The sequence below is a fragment of the Drosophila nasuta genome, chromosome 3 (assembly GCF_023558535.2).
Source record: "Drosophila nasuta strain 15112-1781.00 chromosome 3, ASM2355853v1, whole genome shotgun sequence".
Lineage (NCBI taxonomy): Eukaryota > Metazoa > Arthropoda > Insecta > Diptera > Drosophilidae > Drosophila > Drosophila nasuta.
The window spans coordinates 35,054,315-35,077,693 of NC_083457.1; the positions used below are offsets into that span (position 1 = coordinate 35,054,315).

A 23,379-nucleotide genomic window follows, 5' to 3' on the forward strand; every position below is an offset into this window, starting at 1 on the left:
AGACTGTGATGGCATGTGTTTGAGCGTGTGTTTGTGTTGGTGTGTGAGTGAGGGAGATGGCAAATGAAATAAATGCCAGTCAAGGCAACAACTTAATCCTTGGGGGAAGCGCGCAGACGAAAGACGAAAATGAAGACAAAACCGAAACCGAAACAAAAGCGAAACGCAACAAGAAGACGCGGAAAATTCGGGGGAAAGAACAAAGAGAGCAAAGTTAGTTTCAAATTCCAACTAAGAAGTAATTCCGGGCTGAAAACTTTTACATTTAAACAAATCTAATGGAAATTGTCTGTGATTTTTTGTACTTTATACTTTTATACTATTTATGCATTCTCTCTTTTTTTTTGTTCGCAGAGTCCACACAATTAGCAATGAGCCAAATATTAAAGTAAACTTGTTGGCTAAATATAACATTGAAGATAAACTTGAGACGAGACTTGTGTGCCCGAGCACAGGCGACGGAAATGGCTGCTTAAGTGGCGGACTTCCGGTGAAACCGGACAGGAATCAACAAGAATAACAGCCAAGGCCCGCATATCCCACTCAGCAGAGAGTGCACATAGTTATTCCTCACCGTTGACTCATTAGGCAGCTAAAACAAAGTCATGGCCAATGTAAGCAACGAGACGGTTAATGCTTGGCTAATATCGGCCAGCACGCAGTTGCCTCAACTGCTGGGCGCCAACTGGAGCACAACCCTTTCCCCCCTCGATGGCAGCACTCTGTCAACCATCATGAGCAGCAGCAGCACCTCGACAACAACCAGTACCACCACAACATCGATGACCACGACAACGGCGAGCGCAGCAGGCTCTGATTCGGATGCGGATAAATCGGACATTATGCACAATCAGTTCGTGCAGATCTTCTTCTATGTGCTGTACACCACAGTGTTTGTCCTGGGCGTGTTTGGCAACGTTCTCGTCTGCTACGTGGTGCTGCGTAATCGTGCGATGCAAACCGTAACCAATATATTCATTACCAACCTGGCGCTATCCGATATTCTATTGTGTGTGCTCGCCGTGCCCTTTACGCCGCTGTACACTTTCATGGGCCGTTGGGCATTTGGTCGAACGCTGTGTCACCTGGTTTCGTATGCACAGGGATGTAGCATTTATATATCAACGCTGACGCTGACCTCGATTGCCATCGATAGGTACTTTGTGATCATCTATCCGTTCCATCCACGCATGAAACTTTCCACATGCATTGGAATCATTGTGAGTATCTGGGTTGTTTCGCTGCTGGCCACGCTGCCCTATGGCATGTACATGAAGATGTCCGAGGTGACGAACAATGACACCCAGGTCAATGGCACGAGTCTGGGAATCGCCTTGCCCAACGACACCATGGCTGCCCAGGCTTACATGCAGCTGATGAGCGACACCGAGTCGCTGATGGTCTGCGAGGAGAATTGGCCGGCGGAACAATATCGCAAGGTGTTCGGAGCCATTACGACAGTGCTGCAGTTTCTGCTGCCCTTTTTCATCATATCGATTTGCTACGTTTGGATCTCCGTTAAATTGAATCAGCGTGCCCGGGCCAAGCCGGGTTCGAAGTCGTCGCGTCGCGAGGAAGCGGATCGGGATCGCAAGAAGCGCACGAATCGCATGTTGATTGCTATGGTGGCGGTGTTTGGACTCAGCTGGTTGCCCATCAATTTGGTTAATATATTCGATGACTTCAACGACAAGTCAAAGGATTGGCGCTTCTACATCCTGTTCTTCTTTGTGGCCCACTCGATTGCCATGAGCTCGACGTGCTACAATCCCTTTCTGTATGCCTGGCTCAATGAGAACTTCCGCAAGGAGTTTAAGCATGTCCTGCCCTGCTTTAATCCCTCCAACAACAACATCATCAACATAACCAGAGGCTACAATCGCAGTGATCGCAACACCTGCGGTCCGCGACTGCATCATGGCAATGGCGATGGAGGCGGCGGCGGAAGCTTAGATGCTGATGATCAGGATGACAATGGCATCACTCAGGAGACGTGTTTGCCCAAGGAGAAGCTGCTCATCATACCGCGAGAGCCAACCTATGGCAATGGCACTGGCGCTGTGTCGCCCATACTCAGTGGGCGTGGCATCAATGCTGCCCTCGTGCATGCTCGCCAGTCGCAGCCACAGCAGCAGCAACAACAACAACAGCAGCAGGTGGAATTGATGCGTCGCATTAGACGACGCACGGATGACGATGGCGACTACATCGACTCCGGAGATGAGCAGACGGTAGAAGTTCGCTTCAGCGAGACGCCATTTGTTAGCTCCGATAACACGACAGGCATCAGCATGCTCGAGTCTAGTAGTCAATGTCAGGACTCGGATATGCTGGCCGATTTGGGCGCTGCTATTATTGGACCAGCAGATGCCAGTAGGCGATATAACTGAGACAGGGTGAGTAAACAGAAATGTACTACTAACATACATACATATGTTATGTATATAGTAAGTAAGAAAGTTGAGTACACTCGAATATAAGATACTCTCCAAACAAAGCTGAAATATACGAAAGCACAAAATACATATATAAAGAAAGAATACTATAATATAATAATATATAATCAACGGGAAAAATACTAAAATATACCGAAGTCTATATTCACTATATCGAAAAACTGCTACATCCAAAATATACCAAAAAAATACTAAAATATGCCAAAATCTTCGTATATATATAAAATACTATATTCAAAATATACCATAGAGAAAAAAATACCATTATGTATATTTATCCAATTCAATTGGGTCGGAGAAGGATCCATTTTCCTCCTATGTTATATTCCCTTCAACTCTATATGTAGTGAGCATACAAAGTACGATTTGATGCATCAATATGACTAGCACAACTCACATATCTCATCTGCAATATCCATTTTCATCTTCATCTTCGGCTGCTATCAGATTTTTGGCAAAATGGTTTACCACATTGTGCAGCCGCCGAGTTTTCCTTTTCCATGCCAATGATTCCATTTCCTCACCAAAAGAAAAAAATCATAAAAATTGAGTTTGCTACCTGCATGAATGCTTATGAATTTCCACTTCACTTTTTCACATACTCTCGTTGTCGAAACAGAGATAGCTTGAGTGCAACAAGAGCAAATCAAATGACAAGCAGCAGCTGGCAAGAATTTCGTTTACTTTTTCTCTCTCTCTCTTTGTCTGTCTGTTGCTAGCAAATTTCATTTGGCAAGCTCAAAAGACGTCAGCTTTAGATGGGGAGAGTGGAGTGGCAAGTGAAGCTCATCCATCCAGTGCTGGGCAGTAAATCAACTGTCAACTCTAACTCTGTCGTCTCAGCTACTCACAAGTCCTCTGCGCCTGTCATCGTGCAAGTTTCGCACAGCTGTATTTTCCAAAATGGCAATAAAAATGAATTAAACTGTCCAAGTGCAGCAATTTTCCAATGCATATTTAATGTTTGGGGGGAAAAAGAGTTATTCAATTTACAAATGAATAAGATTTAGACATTAAGAAACAGTTTTAATGCAAGTTTAGACATTCATTCGTTGTCAACTGTAAGTCAAGTTTCTTTGGTAAAAAGAAAAACTTTACCAAGCTGAGATGACAGATGGCAACGGACTGCAAATGGATTAGGTAAATGTTTCTAGCACGTGCCGACCCTTTGGCCAGGTGTTCCAACAACAACAGCAACAACCACGACGACAACATCAAGTTGATTTCTTAGAACACCAACAGCAATAACAACATAATATATGTACACAAATTACCAGCTGAAGCTGTCAGATAAATGCGTTGCAAAATGGTCAACAGCCGGGGCCAACGATAAGGCGCAAGTCCCTCATAAACATAATGCTTTGACGCAGAATAATTTACATTGGCTTATTTATTTATAATTTTTTATGGGAGCACGTTATGGGGCCATCTGTCTGTCCGTCCGTCTGTCTGCCCAGTTTTGATCTCCACTCGAGATGGCCAAAGTCATAAAGTTTATAAATATATCGCTTGGCATTGAAATTCTATTTGATTAAATGAAAATTTACTACTCATATTAATCGTCGAATGGCAACAATAACAAACTTGACGCATTTGATGTGCAGTCAAATTAAAGCTATTCTCACCATCAATTTATTTATCGAAGTGAATAATACTCTACATAGAAATGTGATATATTTTGGAACTTGCTCTTTGTTTGATATATTTCGATATGCAGTTTCCATCAAAACAAAATTTTATTTTGTTTTGGAATGTCTAACAGTTATTTGTTTACTTTTGCTAAGCTGATTTTTTTAATTTTTTGAATAAGTAAATAAACAAAAATGGATTTTCATGTCTACTATTTCCAAGCGAACCACAAATGATTTTTTTACTAGCAATTAAAATAATTGCTGTCTTAAAGTAAATTTTCAAAATATTTTTCAATTTCGCTCTCATAAACCTCAAACCAATGTCGGATATGTACACAAAGCAATATCTGGGTTAACTATTCATGCGTTTTAGTCTGCCTTTGAGTAGCCAATCTAAGATACGTTTGCTGTCGGAATATGCTGTTGATATTCGTATTTGTGCAAATATCTTTGGGCACTAAATACCTTTTCTTTTTATCTCACCGAGTCCTACACTATCTAAAGCATGTTGTGGCATCGTTGTTGTTATTTACATTTTAGCCATGTTTGCGGTTGGCTTTGCAGCAAAAGCAAACAAAATATGTGAACGTCCGAGAGGCCTTTAATTTATGATTTATTCAGCGCAGTCGTTAGTGTGGCACAAAACTATGCTGTTCAGCCTAATTACCCACTGGCATGTGGGTTGCTTGCCCGTCTGCTGTGTTGTGGAACGGGTGATGTCAGTCAACAAGCCATATGCACAGCTCCCAGCTATGAAATTCGCATAAAAAATGCCAGCCAAACTCTCCACCAACTCCCACTAGGATTCGCTGCGACTTGCGAGTATGAAATCACAGCGAGCGGTGAGTGAACGGTAAGTGATATAACATAGTTGATGGCCCCCTCCCAAGCACATTTCACATTTGATGCATTATGCATGAGAACTGCAACTGAAATTGCAAACAGCAATTGTCGGACTCACAGTACTCTCGTCTCGCACTCAGTTCACTCTCAGATTCAGTCAGCAAAGTTTTCACTCCCACACCAAAAAAAAAAGGAGAAGGAGGATTGAAAGGGAGTGTCAGCTCCGCCGTGTGCTGTCTCTGTAAACAAGTTTGCCAGCGAGTTAGTGTAAAACTTTTTACAACTGAATTGTATTTTGTTGTTTGCTGTCTGGTTGTGCTGTGATTGCGACTGCGACTGCGACTGGCAAATGGGCCAAAACTTGACTCTGCTCCGGGGACTGGCAATTGGGGCAGTTGTGTCTAGATATCGTAGCACTAACGGCAACTTTACGATTACATTGCAAGCGATCATTTTTTCCAGCAGTTTGTTAGTTGTAGTTTTAAAATGCCATCACAATTGTGCCTTACAATGCAATTGCTTCAGTGGCCATTGTGCCTGATAAGAATTCCCCGGCAACTTACCAGACAAAGTGCCTAGCTAGAGCTAGAGCTGTTACTCATCATTCCAAGTAAAAGTTGTAGCTGCCTGCTCCAGTTTTATTTAATCAATTTTACAACTATTTCGAACATTTGCCGCAATAAGTTTGCCACTGTGGCAGCAACGGGAAGGCTCCAGCTAAACGTGATAGCTTGAAGTTTCGTAACTCAAGAATTCTCTACATTGAAATTATGAATTGTTATTGCACATTGTTTTATTTTTGTTTCGATTTCTATACAAGCTACATGGTTTCTTTGAAGTGTTTCGCATTTTATTGTCCTTGAAAAGTTTCTTGTTCAACTTTGTCTTGGACTTGGCCAGGTAAAATATGTTCAAACTACATTTAAATTAAAAAAAAGTTTATGCAGAAAGTAGCAAGATAAACTCGTTTAAGTTGCTCTTAAGAGTTCTAGCAATAATTAACATTTAATTGCATTTCACTATGCATTCCATTTTCATTACTAAATTCATAGCATGCTTTTAGGCTGTGCGCACTGTTAACTTTACAGCTCCGCCATAAAACAGAACTGTTAGCGGAGTTCAATGCCTGGCTAAGTATTGATTTGAATATAAATATTTTATTTACTCTGTTTAAGTGGAAAGCGAATGCATTTTAGCATTTTAGCTATCCGAATTCCAATCAATCACACTAAAAGTGCAAAAGTGTGTTATAAAATCTAAAGGGCCCTGATTAAATCCATACTAAATCGCAGCATATAAAAATCAAATGCCATCCACCACCAGGCAAATGTTGTGCTCGTTATTTGTCGTCTTTGTATGTGCTCGCTCGGGTTTAATGGTTACAGAAGCATGCTCTTTGGTTTGCTTATCATGCATGCACACATACAGACATACATATATGCATACATACGAACAGACTAGCGTGATTTCAATATGTACTTACTTACACTCAACGTGAAATGTTTTTTGGTATTGGCGTGCAATAAAAAAAATATTGCTCAGCGTTTACGTTTCCATTTTTTTTCTTTTTTGCTTTTTTTCGCGCGATCATCTCAGTCGTGGCATTTGGTTTTGAAGTGTCATGAAACATGTGTTTCCACATGATTTCCAGCGTTTGATGCAGAGCTTTCATGGGTGATACGCATTTATTTTATAACATCAACATCAACAGCATCAATATATGAGTATTAGGCCATCGGATTGATGTTGACGTCAGCTTGGCACACACTATAAGCCAAACTGACTGACAGCCTGACATTTGTGAAAATAAAAGCGATTAATGAAGTTCCTTTCGCACAAATGCCAAGTGTCTAATTGACGATTGAAATGGACTATCTGTCTCTGTCTCTCTCTCACTCTCTTCCTGTGTGCGGCACATGTGCCTGCCTTCAAGCTCTGGCCAGATGGTGAAATCGATGGCAAAACAGCTGCCTCTGAGATTTGAGGATACGCCCTTTTGCTGACAGATTAGTGTAAACAGGCCAATCAAGGCCAGAGTGCAGATTACATAAGCTAGATGCTCACTCACTGATGCAAAGCTGCACTCTTGATTACCCTAACTGACCTATGCTTAAAGAATATAGTGAACTAGGCTTCAGTTTACCATTCTGTTAACTAATATTTGCTTTCAAGATAATGCATAAGGAATGCTAAAGTTTGCTTGATCTCAAGCAACAGGTGACGTTCTTTTTAAGGTGCAAGCTTTCACGCTGTTAATTCAAATTTACATAATATATGCAAATGTATAAAGCATAATAATATTAATTGCATATGCGCATTTTGCTTAGTCACTTGGCTTAGCTTTAGAGCTGTGCATGCGTAAGAGTATAATGAAATAAAAATGCAATTACCGTTTTGCTTTCACACCCTGCCAAAGAGTGTGAGCAGAAAAAGTCAGCTATGTAATGTAAAACCCAACACGTTCCATTTCAATATATGCGTATGTGAGTGCGTCTGTCTACACACACGCAAGTGTGTGTGTGTGTGTGTGTGTGTGTAAGGTACTTATATCCACATGGCTCTATTTTTATTCCCGCTGCCCGTGTCTAATCAGTCTAATGTGTTGGGCAGCGAAAACAACATTTTCATTAGAGCTGCTTTAGCTTCTTCTGCCAGCAATTCTTTCTCTGCCCCTCATTCCTGGCCACTAGCGCACTAGCTGGCCAATTAAGCAATTACGTTAACAAGCTTTTATTATGTTGTATGGCCATGGAGCGCAACGGCCAACAATAGCAATTCCTGGCCAGCGCTTCTGTGGCAGTGGCAATGGCAATGCAGGAAGCTAGCCAAAGGTGTTGAGCAAACAATTAAAAGGAATTGAGGAAGGAAACAGCAACAATAACAATGCTGCAAGGTAACTATAAAACGGATGTAGCTGCGGGCAAGCGGATTTAAAGTGTCCGGGATTAGGTGTTAACTCCCCAAATGGGGGGCCAACTGAATGTTTAAGCGCCGCCCTCCGCAATTTATGAGCGCAAAGTTTTCAAGAAGCTGTCGGCATAAATTATAGCCACACAAGGCCAAGGCCCCCCACAACGAGTTAGCTGGGAAATCGACAACAACAATAACAAACAAAGCACAAAAAACCAACGAAAACAAAGAACAAAAAAAAAAACTTTTCGGCACACATCAAAATAAAATTGATGGTCATAAATTCTATTGACTTGTCGTGGCTACAAACTTGAGCTGGGCCCGCAGTAACTATCGAATATCACATAAATAAACCATAAAAATTACGACAAACATATTAAATTCAGTCGCAAGAGATGTTTTTCTGACTACCATCCCATAACCCTAACCCAACACATATTTAGCGAACATTCTCTTATGCTATGCAAACAAAACATTTGAAGCATTTAACTCGCTCATCAAATGTGCCCGACGATGACTGTAACCATGGCTTAAAGGCATTACGAACGTTGCCATGCCAGGCACGTAGAACCTCTGAGCATGGCAATACAGTATTTCCATTTGACTTATACACGCCAATACACACTGGGATGCATATCAAAGTTAACTAAACAAAAAACGAAAAATACCAAAAGAAATCAATTCGAATTCTGGCTGTTAGTTTTGGAGGCGCAAATGATGAGATGACAACTAAGACAAATCCCCAATCACTTTACTCGTATTCGAGTATGATTTGATTGCTTACGATAATTGAATTGATTGCAACAGCTAAAGTCACTTATCACTTCAGCATGTCATTTGCTTGTCAATTTATATTAGGCTTGATCATTTGAATAATATTTATGTGGTTGCTAAAGTTCTTATAAGGAATTATTCATTACATATTAAGAAGTAGATTAAAGCTTTAAGAAAAGTCTTAGAATTGTAATATTAAAAAATGTATTTTAAAGTAATTTTGCCTGAAAATACTGTAAGAATCAAGCTTTCACCAATGTGAAACTCTTTCCACCCTAAGCAATTAAAAGTCATCCATAAATTGGTCTAATTGATTTTCATTTTCATTTTGAATTTTTTATCACTTTTGTAATTAGTTTCATTTGATGATTTTTTTGTGTAATGTTCTTCTCAATTAATGACAATTTGATCAACTTGTCAAGCGAAAATATCTTTTATCATTTGCGACCAACTGTGCAGTCTTTGAGTGTGAGTGTGTGTGTTTGGAAGGACATTTAATGGGCCATTGCAGACGCCTTTGTTATTGATGAAAAATGTCTATAAAAGCGAGCAGTGTTTATGCCCAATTAAATGTGGTAACTGGGCATCGATGCGAGTTATATGTGACGGACGTGGTTCTGCTGGCCACGTGTCGCTGCTGTCAGCTCCAGGTGTGTGTAGATGGCAAATAGCAGGGCAGAAAATAGCAAACAGCAGACCAGCAAACTTTTATTTTTGGGAAAACACGTGCCCTGACCAGCATGCTTGCTGCTAGTGAGAGATTGCCAGGATCAGCTGGGTTCAGCACAAAAAAAGAAAAAAAAGAAAAATTGAAGCTGCTTATACATAAATTATGCCACAATGTGGAAGACAGATTTTGGAAGCATATGTGTAGAAGATTCAAGCTGCACTTCAGTCTGCTTTTCCCAGAATGTGTGTGTGCGCAAGTGTGTGTATATGTGTGTGTTGACAGCAGAGCTTAATGCCACTTAATATGAGCCACAGGCATTTGGGGCAACTTGACAGGGGCTTAGAGGGCCGTTGGTGGGCGCGTTTATTAGCAACTTTATTAACAGTTAATTAAATTTTGTGTTTAATGATTTGGCCAACAGCGGCAGCATGATGATGAAGCTCAAGTCAAGAGAATAGCAAGACGATGAACGAACATCAAGATCAAGCTGGCTAATACAAAATGCTTGCGGCTTGGCTTTTATTAAAGTTGAAAAGCCAATACGAGGTCTTAGCCCAACAGAGGTTAGTTTTATGCATTGTCCGTTGCCAGCCAACCAGACAGTGAGCCAGCGAGCAAGCCAACTTAACAATTACAAGTTTAATGAAGCGAAAAACGCTTTTATTAATTGCCCAAGCCCAAGCCCACGGCCATAGGCCGCAATCCAACCAAACGAACTCAGTTTCTGGCTCACTTACTTACGAGGGCTATTAGACTCAATTGCTGCTTGGAGAAATCTTTGTAGTTGAGATTCCTTTAAATAGTTTAAGTTTCACTTAATTGCAGCAGTTCACTTTGAAGAGCCTTAAATGATTATTAAATCGATTCCGAGAATAAGCTTTAAGCATTTACCAATTTCTATAATACTTTAATAATCAAGGGCAATTATAGAGAGATGAACTTGTGAATGAATTGCTATTATTCTAATATTATTTTATCACATTTAGTTCGTTTTCTATCACGTAATTACTTATTTATCTTAACATTTATTTATGTATATTGCATATACATGGTTTGTTAAAAATACAGTTTTAAGACGTTCAGCATTCACTTCTTATTACTCGATTTTTTAATAATGAAAAAATAATAAATATTTCAAAATTTCTTTAAAACATTTATTTTGATTTGTATGAAATTTATACCGTCAACAATAGCCCATTTTATTAAGCTCAACAGTCTATTCTTATTATTCTAATTTTACTTTTGAATAAATTGCAACTTGTAGCTTTTTATTTGTAATTTAACTTTTGAATAAATTCCAACTTCCACTCTTCACTTCCCCCGTAAAATCTAAAATAAATGCGACTAATTTAATTCCCATTTCGCTGACAAGCAAACAAAATGATTATGCATACAATTTTAGTACCTGGACTAATAACACCATTCGCGTTTGCGTTTGTTGCGAAGTCTTAAGACTGCGTGTCTGACACTTTAAGACACAGACGCCTTCAAGGATTCGGCTTTTGTCAATGCGTGGCTGAAATAATTATGCAGCGGCGAATATAGAATGAAATGCTTGTAAAAACATAAAAATACGAAGTCCAGGGAGACAAAAAGTAAACAAACATAGTTAACAGTCAGCTGCACTGAGAGAAACATATTCATTAAAAAAAAAAAGGAAAACATGAAAATTATAAAATGAAAATGATAAAAATAATGTAAAAGTGAAATTTTAAGAAGAATTAACAATCTGGGTTATTCTGTTTGTGTTTTCGCTCAGTGTACTTTCATTCACACTTTCGTTCAGCGCAGCGAGGCGTTGTAATTGCGACGAGGAGGCACGAAACACCTGTCAGCAGGTGGTGAACCTGCTGTCCTGGGGTCGACACGTTGGTGTGTGCTGCGCACGTCAAAGTTGCCTAGCCAAAGCAGAGGCTCTTCAGAGGCTGTCAGCCTAGGCAGTGACAACAACAACAACACGAAGAATAACAAATAACAACAACAACAAAGATTTCAGTGTTTATTCTTTTCAACGTCATTTCTTAATTTATGTGGGAAAAGCAAAGAAACGCAAAATATGAATGGGGGGAAAGCAAACAAAGACATCTCGACATGGCGGCCATAATTTCGACGTGCCAGAAAACAGTTGCATGAAATGTCAATGAGCTGATGGACTCAAAGACACCCTCTTAACTAAATGTGTCTAAATTATAAAATGCAAAATGTAGGTGAAAACATTTCATTAAAATGTCAGCTAACTTGTCTGCTCATTTAATATGCCCTTTTGTTGTGCCCTTTCATTTACTTTGCATTAACTACAGGGTATGTAATTTGTGCGCCAGTTTAAAGAGTCTTTCAAACTTAATGCTGGAAAATCTATGCGAAAAAGTAGTGAAAACTTTCGCATGTAAGTCAGTTTCAGTTTTGAAAGAAATACAGTTGAGAGGCAAAGAAATCTTGGCAAAGAGCATTACAAAAGCTGTTAAAAAATATTACCATAAATGTGGAACGACGGCAGCTGTGCGGCTTCCTTTTGAGGTAGGCCAGTTGTGGCCCGTGTTTGCGTGTATGGTTGTGTATTTGTAAGCGTGTGGGCGTGTCCGCAAAACGCACAAAAAAAGAAAAGTGAGGATATAAAAAACTGACAGCTGCACAGCTCATAATTTATGGCCCAGGTACATATACTCGTACATAACTGTGCCTCAAGGTATCAGGGCATAAAAACTTTTACGGAAAAAAAATACAGAAAATATTGCGTGACTTTCCCTTTTTTTTTGCTCTCTCAATACCTTTTTGCAATCCAAGCCCAAAAATAAGCAACTCAAGTGCAGAGCTTAAAGAAGATTTTGAAATGATCATTAGGCGTTGCCTTTGTGGTAATTAAAGTTGGGCACAGCCAGCCAGCACATGGCGAACGCCGAAATTCAATCATATTAAATCAACAGCACACGCAAAAAAAGCGAAGAGAAAATGCCATCAAAATGAAGACAAAGTCAACAGAGAAACGATGACAAAAACTGAGCTGCACATTATCATTATTTTAATCAGAGTTGGCTGCACTTCGTGGCGCACGATTTGCGATTGATATCAGCGCCAGACGAGGGTCCCTCTCTATCCACCATCTACCCCCGCTCACCACTCGCTTTGGCCCCGATAAGTATGTTTTACTTTTTTTTATTCGTATATATATTTTATTTTACGACCGACAGCTCGTCAACATGTAGACGACCTGCATGTCATTAGGGCTCAAGCGAGAGAGACTGGGTCTGGATTTTGGTTTTTTAGATACCCAACGAGTACATGTAACTGTCAGTACTCGGTGTGTGTATGTGTGTATGTATTCACACACTCACACTCAGATGAGTGCGAAATAATCATTCATTTTGCGAAAGCTTTTTTCCAAGCAAAGTAACAAATAACAATCAGTCGTGCACGTTGAGGGGGATTGTTGATGAAACAGGTTTTTATGTAAGTCGTCAGTAGATGATGTTCTTCATATATGTAGATATAAATACGCGTGCTCTGGAACTTGAATAAGTTGTTAAGGCATCAATGAAAAGGGCATTAAGACATTTGTTTTGTTTCGCGACAAAAAAAACGAAACGAACGGAAGATTAGGCTGCGAATGTTGAGCGTGGATTAAATTTGGCAGGCGACAGTACATCAAATTAGCTTAAGGCAAAAGAAACTTTAATTAGCTTAATCTCTCTTTCCAAACAAAAAAAGTCGTTGGCCTACTTCAATGCTAAGCTCTCTTGTATACTATAAATCAAATTCAATATGGTCAGCTGAAAAGTCTTTCTGCGAAAGTTGTACAAAAACTTTTTAATCTTGGTTCTTTCTTCAAATTTTATTAAGTTCACATTTTGCTGGGTTATTACTTGCGAGTTTCACTTGCCAATCAATCGATCAATGCCGGATCAATTTAACTTTATTTCAAAATACGACTGCGAGAAAATTTCCTTAAAACTTTGCACAAAAATTTACGGCTAACGATTTATTTGGCATCCAGAAGTGTCGGCATTAATATTGTTATTATTATTCCTCTCTGCCAGAGGCGTAGCCTCAGTCGCTTCCGTTTCCTTGTTCGATTTGTCGTTATATTTCCTGCTTGCTCTCATTCCATTTGGCACCTACTACGTGCTTGGCATATCAATCAAATCGCTCCACAAATCCCAGCCTGGGTAACTTATACATTATTTAATCGCTGTGAGTGAATTAAAATTAAAATTCCCTTTATATTGTTTTCGTTTTTGAAAGCACAAACTGTAACTGAGGCTTGACGTCGCTAAGCTCTCCACATCCACTATGTAAATGCACACACAGTGAGTGTGTGCTCGCCACAAGTAAATTAATTTTATAAACTCTCAAACAAACCGCAGGCAAGGTCTAAGTAGAGCCTGGAGCACAGAGCCCGGGGTGTTAGCTCTCAATTCCCGCAAGTATCGTGTTGTGTGTGTGTTTGCGCGCTGCTTCCATAAACGAAGCCACAAAAAAATGATAACAAAAGAAACGAATATAAAAAAAATTGAGAATTTAATTTTGTCTGAAATGGTGCGAGCGTGCAGCAACTAAAAATGACCGAGTACCACTTGGAAATTGGAGCAAAAGCCAACATTGACACGGAGGTCAACAAGCGTGGCGACTTCTCCTCATCGTTTGTTTGTTGTTTGCTTCGTTCGCTGTCCTTGTGCAAATTCAAGTTAATATTTTGAATAATGCCACATAATTTGAACGCATAAGCAACTCGCTACTTCAAATTTATGCGAGCAAATATTTTAGCGACCATGACAACAATAGCAACTACAAACACAGAGCACTGGCAAATAGTTTCGCAAGTTCAAGTTACGCGCTACATTTAGCATAGCATACTTTCCAGCGCCAGCCAAATTGCACGCCATTTTTCATCTCGCATGCGAACAAAATTAAGATGCTATAAGTAATGCAGGGTGAAAAGAAATACCTTCAAGTCAAGTGTGAGTAAATTGTTTCTGTGTGTTCAAGGACGCACATTAGGCTAGCCAGACACAACGAAGAGCCTTCAGGGCTGGCCAAGCAATTTGACTGTGAAATTACATTTAATCTGTGGAAATTTAGCCAAATTCGTAGGCATTATGATGACGACATGCATAGAGATTTTTAAATTAATATTAATAATTATAATGTACAAATGTTACACTAATCTATAACAATAAACTAGTCGTATATAGACTATTTCGCTTGTTTATACATATTTAGCCAACATAAATAACACAAATATAGTTTCTAATTAATGCTCGCCACAAAAACGCTTCAAGTACTCAGCTCACTTGGACTGACAACTGCAGGATCATCAGTTGACTGATGCTCTAATTACCAAATGATTTTCTCTGCTCTCTGCGTTGACAACAACTTGAAATATGAGATGGAATTATTTCAAGTCAACTACAGCTCATTTTGCTTTTCGTTGCGTTTCGAGTCGAGTCCCTTCAAGCTGGCGCCGCCTGTTGAAGCCTTTTTGTTTGTCTTTTGTCCTGTTTTATTTTCTTCTTTTTTTTTTGTATTTTCGTTGATGACAAGCACAACAAATATTTGCATGTGCGCTGTCCAAAATACACCCACACATACACGCACACACACTGATTAAATTGCCTGAGAGCTCGAGGATCTGGTTTAATTTTGGTGACTGCGTGGGTGGCGTTACACACACACACACTACATAAATTTCCTTTTGCGCCTCATGATGTAATGCAAATCTATTGTAATGTATGCAGCAATTAAAAATACATCAGTTTTTCTTCCGTGTCCGTACTTCCTCGCCTCTTTCAAGCATTTAAAGCGACACTTTTCTTTTAACTCATTTAATTTCATTGCGTTGTCGTTGTATATTTTGTGAGTGTGTGTGAGTGTGTGCTTGTGTCTGTGCCTTGCCATGCTGTTGTGTGCTTAGCATTTGTATTTAAAAGCCTTTATTATAATTATTTTGTTGTGTGCGCATAATTTTAACATTAACAAGTCTGAAAGTTCATAAAGAGAATGCTCGACTGAGAGATGCCCGCTCTTTTGATTTGTGTCAAGGGTTTAAATAAATAAATATGTATATATAATATAATTTTATTTTTTGTAAGTTTATTTATAGTAAGTTTTTTTTTGTATAAACTTCAAACAATAAGAGCAATATCATTATTGTTAATTTCCTGAATAAGTTTTCTTAATTTTTGTGTGAACATCGTTAAATTTTGATTCCAAGAAATATTCATCGTTAACTTTCGTTGATGGTTAATTTCTATTCATTGTTCTTTTGTTGACGTTCTTCATTTGATTATTTTCAACCCGCTCTGTTTTATTTAAAGAATACCAAAATATTTACACTTTAGTTATATTTAGTTTCATTTATTAGTTCAATTTTATTATATTTATTTTTAGTTTTGTATTTGAATTTAAAATTGAGAAAAGCACAACATAAATTTACATAATCCAACTTTAATGCCGAACATTTTTGTTTGTTCGTTCGTTAACGATTAAACACTACCGTTACCGAACTTATACAGCAAATTTTGCAAATTTCTATAAATACACATAAGTTTTTATTGCCCATACTTAAAACTGCTGCAAATTCGCTTAATAGCCAAACTGATTAATAGAGTGCGAAAATGTTTTGTTGACCTTACGACAACTTTATGATACCCTTTAGTTGTTTAATAGGTTTGGGTAGAGAGTGAGAGAGGGACTTTCGCTGGATTTCGATGTTGTGCTTGATAATAACATTAGAGCATGATGTCAGAAAGTCTACACTGTGTGTCGCCAGCCACACCCAATTCAATTCTTTTTATGTATCTATGCTCCTGCAGTGTTTGTCGCTTTCATTCTATTTACTTGCCTGGCAGCCAGCTGCCTAATTACGTTCTCATTTACGTTTTCTCATTTCGAGATTGCGATGGTTTTGCTGTGCATATATTTAGCCCACTTGCGATTCATTAAAAAGAACATTCCCCAACACGTCGTCGCAGATTGTCCATGCGCCTACAGGCAGCCTGAGGACCTTGCTCAGCCACATCCTCGACGAGTTTGTTTATGCTCGCCTCTAATTGCGGCAACTTAAAGCACACTCAAGGCGACTGTGACACAAGGAGCGAGACAGCAAAAGAGATTGAAGACAGAGAGAGAGAGAGAGAGAGAAAGACGTAAAGCAAAATTAGATGATGTTTTTGGCTAGCCAGGAATGGGCTGACAGGTTGTATGTCATACTTATCTAAAACGAAAACTTAAGAGAGTGAGTAATGTGCTCGCATGGTCACCCTAAAGACGTTGAGCTGCCCATCGTCTGATGAGTCCGTAGGGAGCATCACATAAGAGTGGGTTATCTCCAAGCATTGGCTTGTCAATCTGGTCATAAATTTGCAGGAAGCCACATTTAATTGTGAGCTTACTGAATAATGGTCACCCTTAAAAGGTTGAGCTAACTTATCTGCATGCAGAGTCGTTAATCTAAATAACTGCGAGCTTTAATCCATATAGGCAGTTATACAAATTTATTGTCGCCTTCAATATTCAACTTTATTTTTGGTGATTTTGAGTAGAAGGGTGTCTAAAATTCGAATAGCCTTAAGGCTGAAACTTCTAAAGTTTCGTGTTCGCACGTGTTTCAACTTTTAGCCCCTGCTCTTTTGGTATCTAACCATCTGCTCATTGATTTATTTATTGCACATACGCCTCATAGGCCCCAATGGTGGCTAAATATTTTATAACTGTTATTATTGCTCTTGTTATTGATTTTGTTTTCTGTGCGTGTATGTGTGTGTGCCCCAAAACTTTGTCAACTACAAACACAACCATCTAAATGTAGGTAGTAGGTAATAATGAAACTGTAGAAGCGACCAACAAGAACAACAACAGAACAATAAAACGAAACTTTTTAGGAAGCGAGACGAGTCGAGATGAGATGAGAGTTGTGGCGAACTAGAGCCATTAAAATTAATTACATAAACATCAATGTGCCGCTGGCAATTAATGTTTCAGCTAGCAGATGTACTCGTCGTTTTCGTCATCGTCCTCTTCCTCAACGAACCACAACAAAGCTTAAAGTAATTTAACACTGACTCACACACACACACAACCTCACGCAGTGTGACCACGCCCTCTGAGAGACATCCCACAATACAAGTTGACAATAATGAATACTTAATAAAGTGGCGTTAAAGGTACTTGTAGTTGCCTCGATTTAGTTCCGGACTTTGCACACTTTGTGCGCCACGCTGAGGCGACAAAAAGACTGAAAACCATTGAGATTGAGGCCTCCGGGCAAAGTTTACCTTTGTGCTGTGCTCTCCTCAGTTTTGGTTGTTATAGTAGCTCATAAGGTTGTTCCTTTATGTTGTTGTGGGACAGCAAATTTCATTTCAATTATCAACACCAATGTGGGTCGTCCCAATTTGAGTTGTGAGTCGTCATTAAAGATTCCAAAGCAATTGGCCCTAGGCATTTTAATTAATATTTGCTTGAATGCGAGAGATATTACTCTTAGGAATTTTGTCGCTAGCGGCAATGTTTTCACATTAATTATTTATTAAAATGTGTAAAACGATTAAAAATAATACACGCTCATGAATATTCAACCATTCTCATTATGATGTCAGCGAGCGTAAAAAATGCTTTTCATTGTCTTCATTAATATTTGAATTTAAATGCGAATTAAAGAAAATATAAAAAAGTCTATATGCTAATTGCATTTTAAATTAAAAAGTTTATTTATAATATTTATTTTTGTTCTTTTTTGATTAGATTGTCAAAGACTTTGTTGTTAATATTTACATTGAAAATGTGCAGCAAATAATTTCTGCAGCCAATCAACCAAATGCAGACCTCGGGCATTTCATAAATATGCCATTAATGCCAATGTCAATAATATTTCCGCAAATATTTATCTAAGCAGTGTTTTCATTAATCGCGCAACGTGATTTTTAAGAGTACATGCATTTTAATTAAATGTCAATGCTAGCGTAATGAGAATCAACTGAAATATAACACGGCAAATTCACAAAAGCAGATTAAAAAATTGCACAAAGCAAAGTAAACAAGTTAGAAAGTTGGATTATGTCAGTGTGCTCGACTAAGAGATACCCGCTACCCATTTTAAGTAAAAGCAAAACAATGCGGCATAAATTTTAAAATACACGAAAGACAATATTTTTATAGTACTACACTCAAAATATACCATAAAGTGTAAAATATAATATATCAGATTGTCAGCCAAAGCAACGAAGACCCGATTTCTTTCTTTCTTTTATTTCTTCTATTCTTTAATTTTTATCTGATCGAAAACAAATTTTAAGGAATCATTAAAAATATAAAATATTATAATTTTGTGTACCTAAAATCACGTTCAGTTATTATTTATGTACCAACTCTTGTTATTCCGTTTTTGACGATTTGCGGGGGCGTTAAGTGAGTGGCAAAAATTTAAAAACAAACTTAATTTTCGTGCAAACATAACAAGTGCTGTCTATCTCTTATAGTCTCTGATATCTAGGACAGATAAACAGACGTTGTTGATGCTGATCAAGAATATATATACCCAATAAAGTGTCGGAGATGCTTCCTTTTCCCTGTTATATGTATACATTTCCTGGAAAAACGTTATAATACCTTTCTCCTTTAAGGGTAGCGGGTATAAAAAGAAAAACGAATACATCAAATTTAAAGTGTTGGCATGTGCCAAATTAAAATTTTTGTGACGAATGTGTGTGTACAACTGCTTAAAATGAAAATCAAATTAAAAAGGAAGAATACAATCAAAGCGCAGATAACACACATGTACTTGTCTCCACTCGGGTTGCACTTGCTTTGTTAATATGAAAAACGAAATTGAACATCTACAGAAGCAAACTTTCTTTACTTAATCTACTGTGTAGTAGCATATTCAAATTAATTAAATTGTTCAACGTCATCACTGGCAGCTGAATGCCAATGTCAATGTCACGTATACGCAACGCAATTTTATTACGTATACGTCAAGAGCAAATGAAGCGAATATAAAAAGTAAAACAGCGATGAATGATGAAGGAGCGCCCACATGCAAATGGCGTGCTTAAGCTGCAACAAGTGGCTAATGCTAATTGTGAGCAGCGGGCGCCAATGGGAAAATGGTGTCTGTCTGTTATTCATTAGCCAATGTTGGCGATTAACACGCGACGACAAGTCGAGGCCAGACAACGCATCCTAATAGTGAATTTGAATATTTGCCTGGATGCCTCAAGGATTGTCAGGGGCAACGCAATGCGCTTTGTCAAATAGACGACAAAAGTTGCCAAGACAAATTGGCCTAAGCCGCTTTAGTCGACACACACACACACACACATTCGCACACTTTATGCATGTGTCAAACAAAAGACATGCAAAACGAATTCAATAATTTATGTAAGCAAATTTATTGCACAAATAATTTCTATGCTTTGCATACATTTTGGTCATGTCAAATACAACGTTTATAATATTTCCATATTTTGAAATGTTTCTGTCTATTTTATATTCCATTTTCGTTTTTTTTGCCTTGCAGATTTTTGAAACGCATTTCTAGACACGGTTGCTGGTCGTTGTGGAGCGCGAGGAGGGCGTCACCAATAACAACGACAGCGTCAACGACAACGACAACATCGAGAGCAACAACGAGATGTCGGGGAATGTGACATAAACAACAAAGCTGAAAGTGTAAGCTACTAGTGAGTGGGGGGCGTATGGGCGTGTCTGTTAGACCTATATAGTCTTACAGTCGCACTGAGTAGTACGAAAAGTGCTGATAAATGCCAAATAAAGTGACAACGATGCGAAAATTGCTGCGCTCCGGCGCCAGGGGCAAAAAGAACTCTGCCTTCCCTCCAAGCAATTGGCTGAAGCAGCCGCTTGATATCAAATTTGTATATCTACGATAGAGACAGAGAGAGTGAGGGAGAAAGTAAGTGTAAGTGTAGAGGTGTAAGTGTATCGGAGGGTGTGTGACTGAGCCTGCTTCGCGCTGACAAGCAATTGAAATTTTTTTCGTTCTTTCTTACCACTTTGCAGCAATTGCTGTTGCCATTTTGCATATTTAGACTTTGCTTTGTAGGGAGCCAAGTGAATCGTGGAGCACAAGGTCGTCGTCTCAATGCGTCACTTGCGAGCTTAACTGTCGCTGGAATTAAATTCCGTGTGCCAATTTTTGGTTCAATTGTGTGGAAACACACACATTTTTTTGCTGTTTGTGTGTGTGTCGTTTTCTATTGTAAAACAAAACCACAACAAAAGCGAAAAGAGCAAAATAGCAACAAGGCAGCACAAAAATAATTTGCGCAGCCTCCCACTACAAAAAAAAGGGAAAAGAAAAGAGAAAACACGAAAGGAAAACTGAGAAGAATTGTCGGGCAAAGCAAATAAGCCTAAGCTGACATTGATGGGATTTGTGCAGGCCACAAAACAAGTCAAGGGAAATATGTTTCAAGCTACAGTGACAGCTGGTTGAATACAAATTGAAAGGCAGCCAGCCAACAAACCCCCCTGAAAAATTGACAGACATTTCAGAGTTGTTGTTGCAGTCATTTAATTGAAATTTAGCTGCTGGTTTTATGGCCATGAACTTGAGTTAATCAACCGGATAAAGAGTGACAAGTTACCTGCCGTGAGGCCGCTGGCTTTCTGTAAATATTTTAGTATTTGAACACAATAGTTGACAGACAGATATAGGTTAAGCCTATTGCTAAATACACAAGGTTTCTACAAAGAATTTCTAGTTCTGGACTCGGTCACATTCACTCCATGAAAGTAAATAGTGTTAACTGTTTCTTAGTTGTAAAATTTATTCAAACGGACGTGTGTGTATTTCAATATTAAACATTATGTGTGCTGTTTTATCGCTAACTGTTTTATAGGCATGTATTTAAACAATGTATTTAAGCTAATTGTAGACAACTAATTGTAAATATCAAACTATATTTATTTAAAAGCAAAAAATACTTGTAGGCGCTTGTAAAGTGTTTATGACTGTAGCACTAAAAATAAAGTTTAGCAAAGTTAAATAAACACACTCGAAATTTTGCCAGCTAACCGCATTTAATGCTGTTGACGATGCTGGAGGAGAGGAGAATGAAAAAGAACCAAAAGTATACAAAATTCTGTTGACCATGAGCCCCTCTTTTGAAAGTTTATGTCATGTGCGATGCTGCAACGAAGAACGAAGTGAAACATAAAACGGTGATGACATACTGTTATTCTCTCTCATCCAATTGCCTGTCTCTCAAGCATTCTTGCAGCCTTGTGGAATTAAGCTTTCAAAAAAATGTCATCAAGTTTTGTGTACTTTTGGTTTGTCATGTGTAAAAAGTTTCACTGCGTATACGTAATATCTGAATCTGTTAGTTTTTAAGTTAGAATGACGAAAACCACAATATCTAACATATTTAATGATTGTTATGGTTGAGATAAATAGAAATTTGATATACTCATTGGCAAACGCTGTGTTTATCCAGGTGGAAACGCGAGTTGTAATTATAAATTGCATTCAAGCAAGCAGGGAATTCAGCAAAAACAAAACCAAAAATCTAATTAAATGAACGGAAATTAAAAATTGAAAAGTAATAATAATGTAATGATGTATTTGAATGGCACTGAAAGTTATTGGTTTAACATAAGCATTATCTGTAGAGAAACGTAATCTAAGCACTCAAATTTAAGACATTATTGAAATATATTAAATACTATAGAAAACTCTTGGTGAAAAACTCACAAGTAAAAAGTCTCAGACACGAATTAAAATAAAAGTCTATCATTTAAGCAACCTAATATATACATTAAAATTAGAAAATATAAATATAAACTATAATATCGTTGTACGTTAAACATTATTTAGGCCAATAAATATGTAAAATTCATAGGAAAAGAATTAAGCAAAAACAAACAGTAAATAATAACATATATAAATGACTATTTAAATGTGCATAATATTTCAATATGTGTATGGAAATGTTTGAACTTTAAGTCGTAAGTGAATGTGAAATCGTAAATCAATTGGTAATTATACAATATTGAGATTATTTATATCAATGATAAATGTGAATTGTTGAGTTGATGGAAACATTAACGAAAAATGCCGTCGCAGTCGAGTATTAAAATTGATCAAATAATTAAATTATTATAATTTAATGTGTTTTAAAGCTATCAAAATAAAGAGAAACTATTAAATAAACAATAAATGTTGAAAAAAGCCACAAAATGCATGAAATGTTTGCACTCTAAAATTGAAGTATTTCAAATATGATTACAAGCGAGGAAAAAAACATCTTGTTGACACATTAGACACATCATTAATTAACTGTGACAATTAAGTAATTGTCCTTCATATCCAGCATTTTATACTCGCATTCATTTCCGTTGACATTCCCGTTCCCATTCGCATTCCCACTCATCATTGTCTGTTCCCCATCGGCACCCAGCTTAGTCCACAATGTTGCCTTTATGGCAACACGTGTCAATTGTTGCGTGTCGAAGCGTACATTCTGTAATTCTTTATGTGTATGAGTTTGTGTTTGTAGCTTGTCATGTTGCCACTTTGTAGAGAAAACAAACAAGTGGCATACTTGGAGTACACTCGGCAGCATACTAGTAGGACAAATGTGTAGACAAGCGATTTGTCACTTGGTAATTTATGTGCCTGAAAGCGACTTCAAACTGGGTCGGTTGCATCCAAGAGAATGAAGAAGAGCACCATCAGCAGCAGCAGCAACAAGTCACTATCTGTCTCTCCTCGACTTTTAGGTGTGCTAGTTATTTTGCGTTCAATTAAAATGTTGGCGTGCAAACAGAAGTTTTGACAGCGCCGAACACGCGGCGTATGAGCAATGCTCAAACTGAGGAAAAACTTTTGCCCCAGCAAGCAAGTAAGTAAACAATGAACAAAGAAACTTTTCGGAATTACATGCCCCAGACAAGTAAGTGAAATAACTTTGTCAAGCCATATTAAATAATTACATATTCTTTCGCGATGTTGCCAACGCACACACACATACATATTCAGCAGTTGTCAGCAGTTGGTGTTTTATTTATTAAATGTTTGCATAAGTATGTAATACTCCATAAGCTACTGCAAATGAAGACAAACTACCGAAGCACT

At 38.1% G+C, this 23,379-nt stretch overlaps 1 protein-coding gene across 1 annotated transcript in view; it reads left to right on the forward strand.

Moving 5' to 3' along the window:
• The window catches only part of LOC132791606 (prolactin-releasing peptide receptor), a 37,704-nt gene extending 15,234 nt beyond the window's left edge, over positions 1-22,470 (forward strand). Inside the window, exons 2-3 of the mRNA XM_060800607.1 lie at positions 355-2,396; positions 19,798-22,470. Of these exons, the coding sequence (XP_060656590.1) occupies positions 606-2,390 (1,785 nt within the window). The 5' untranslated portion in view covers positions 355-605 and the 3' untranslated portion in view covers positions 2,391-2,396; positions 19,798-22,470. The remainder of the gene's footprint in view (positions 1-354; positions 2,397-19,797) is intronic.
• The last annotated feature ends 909 nt before the right edge of the window (positions 22,471-23,379 follow it).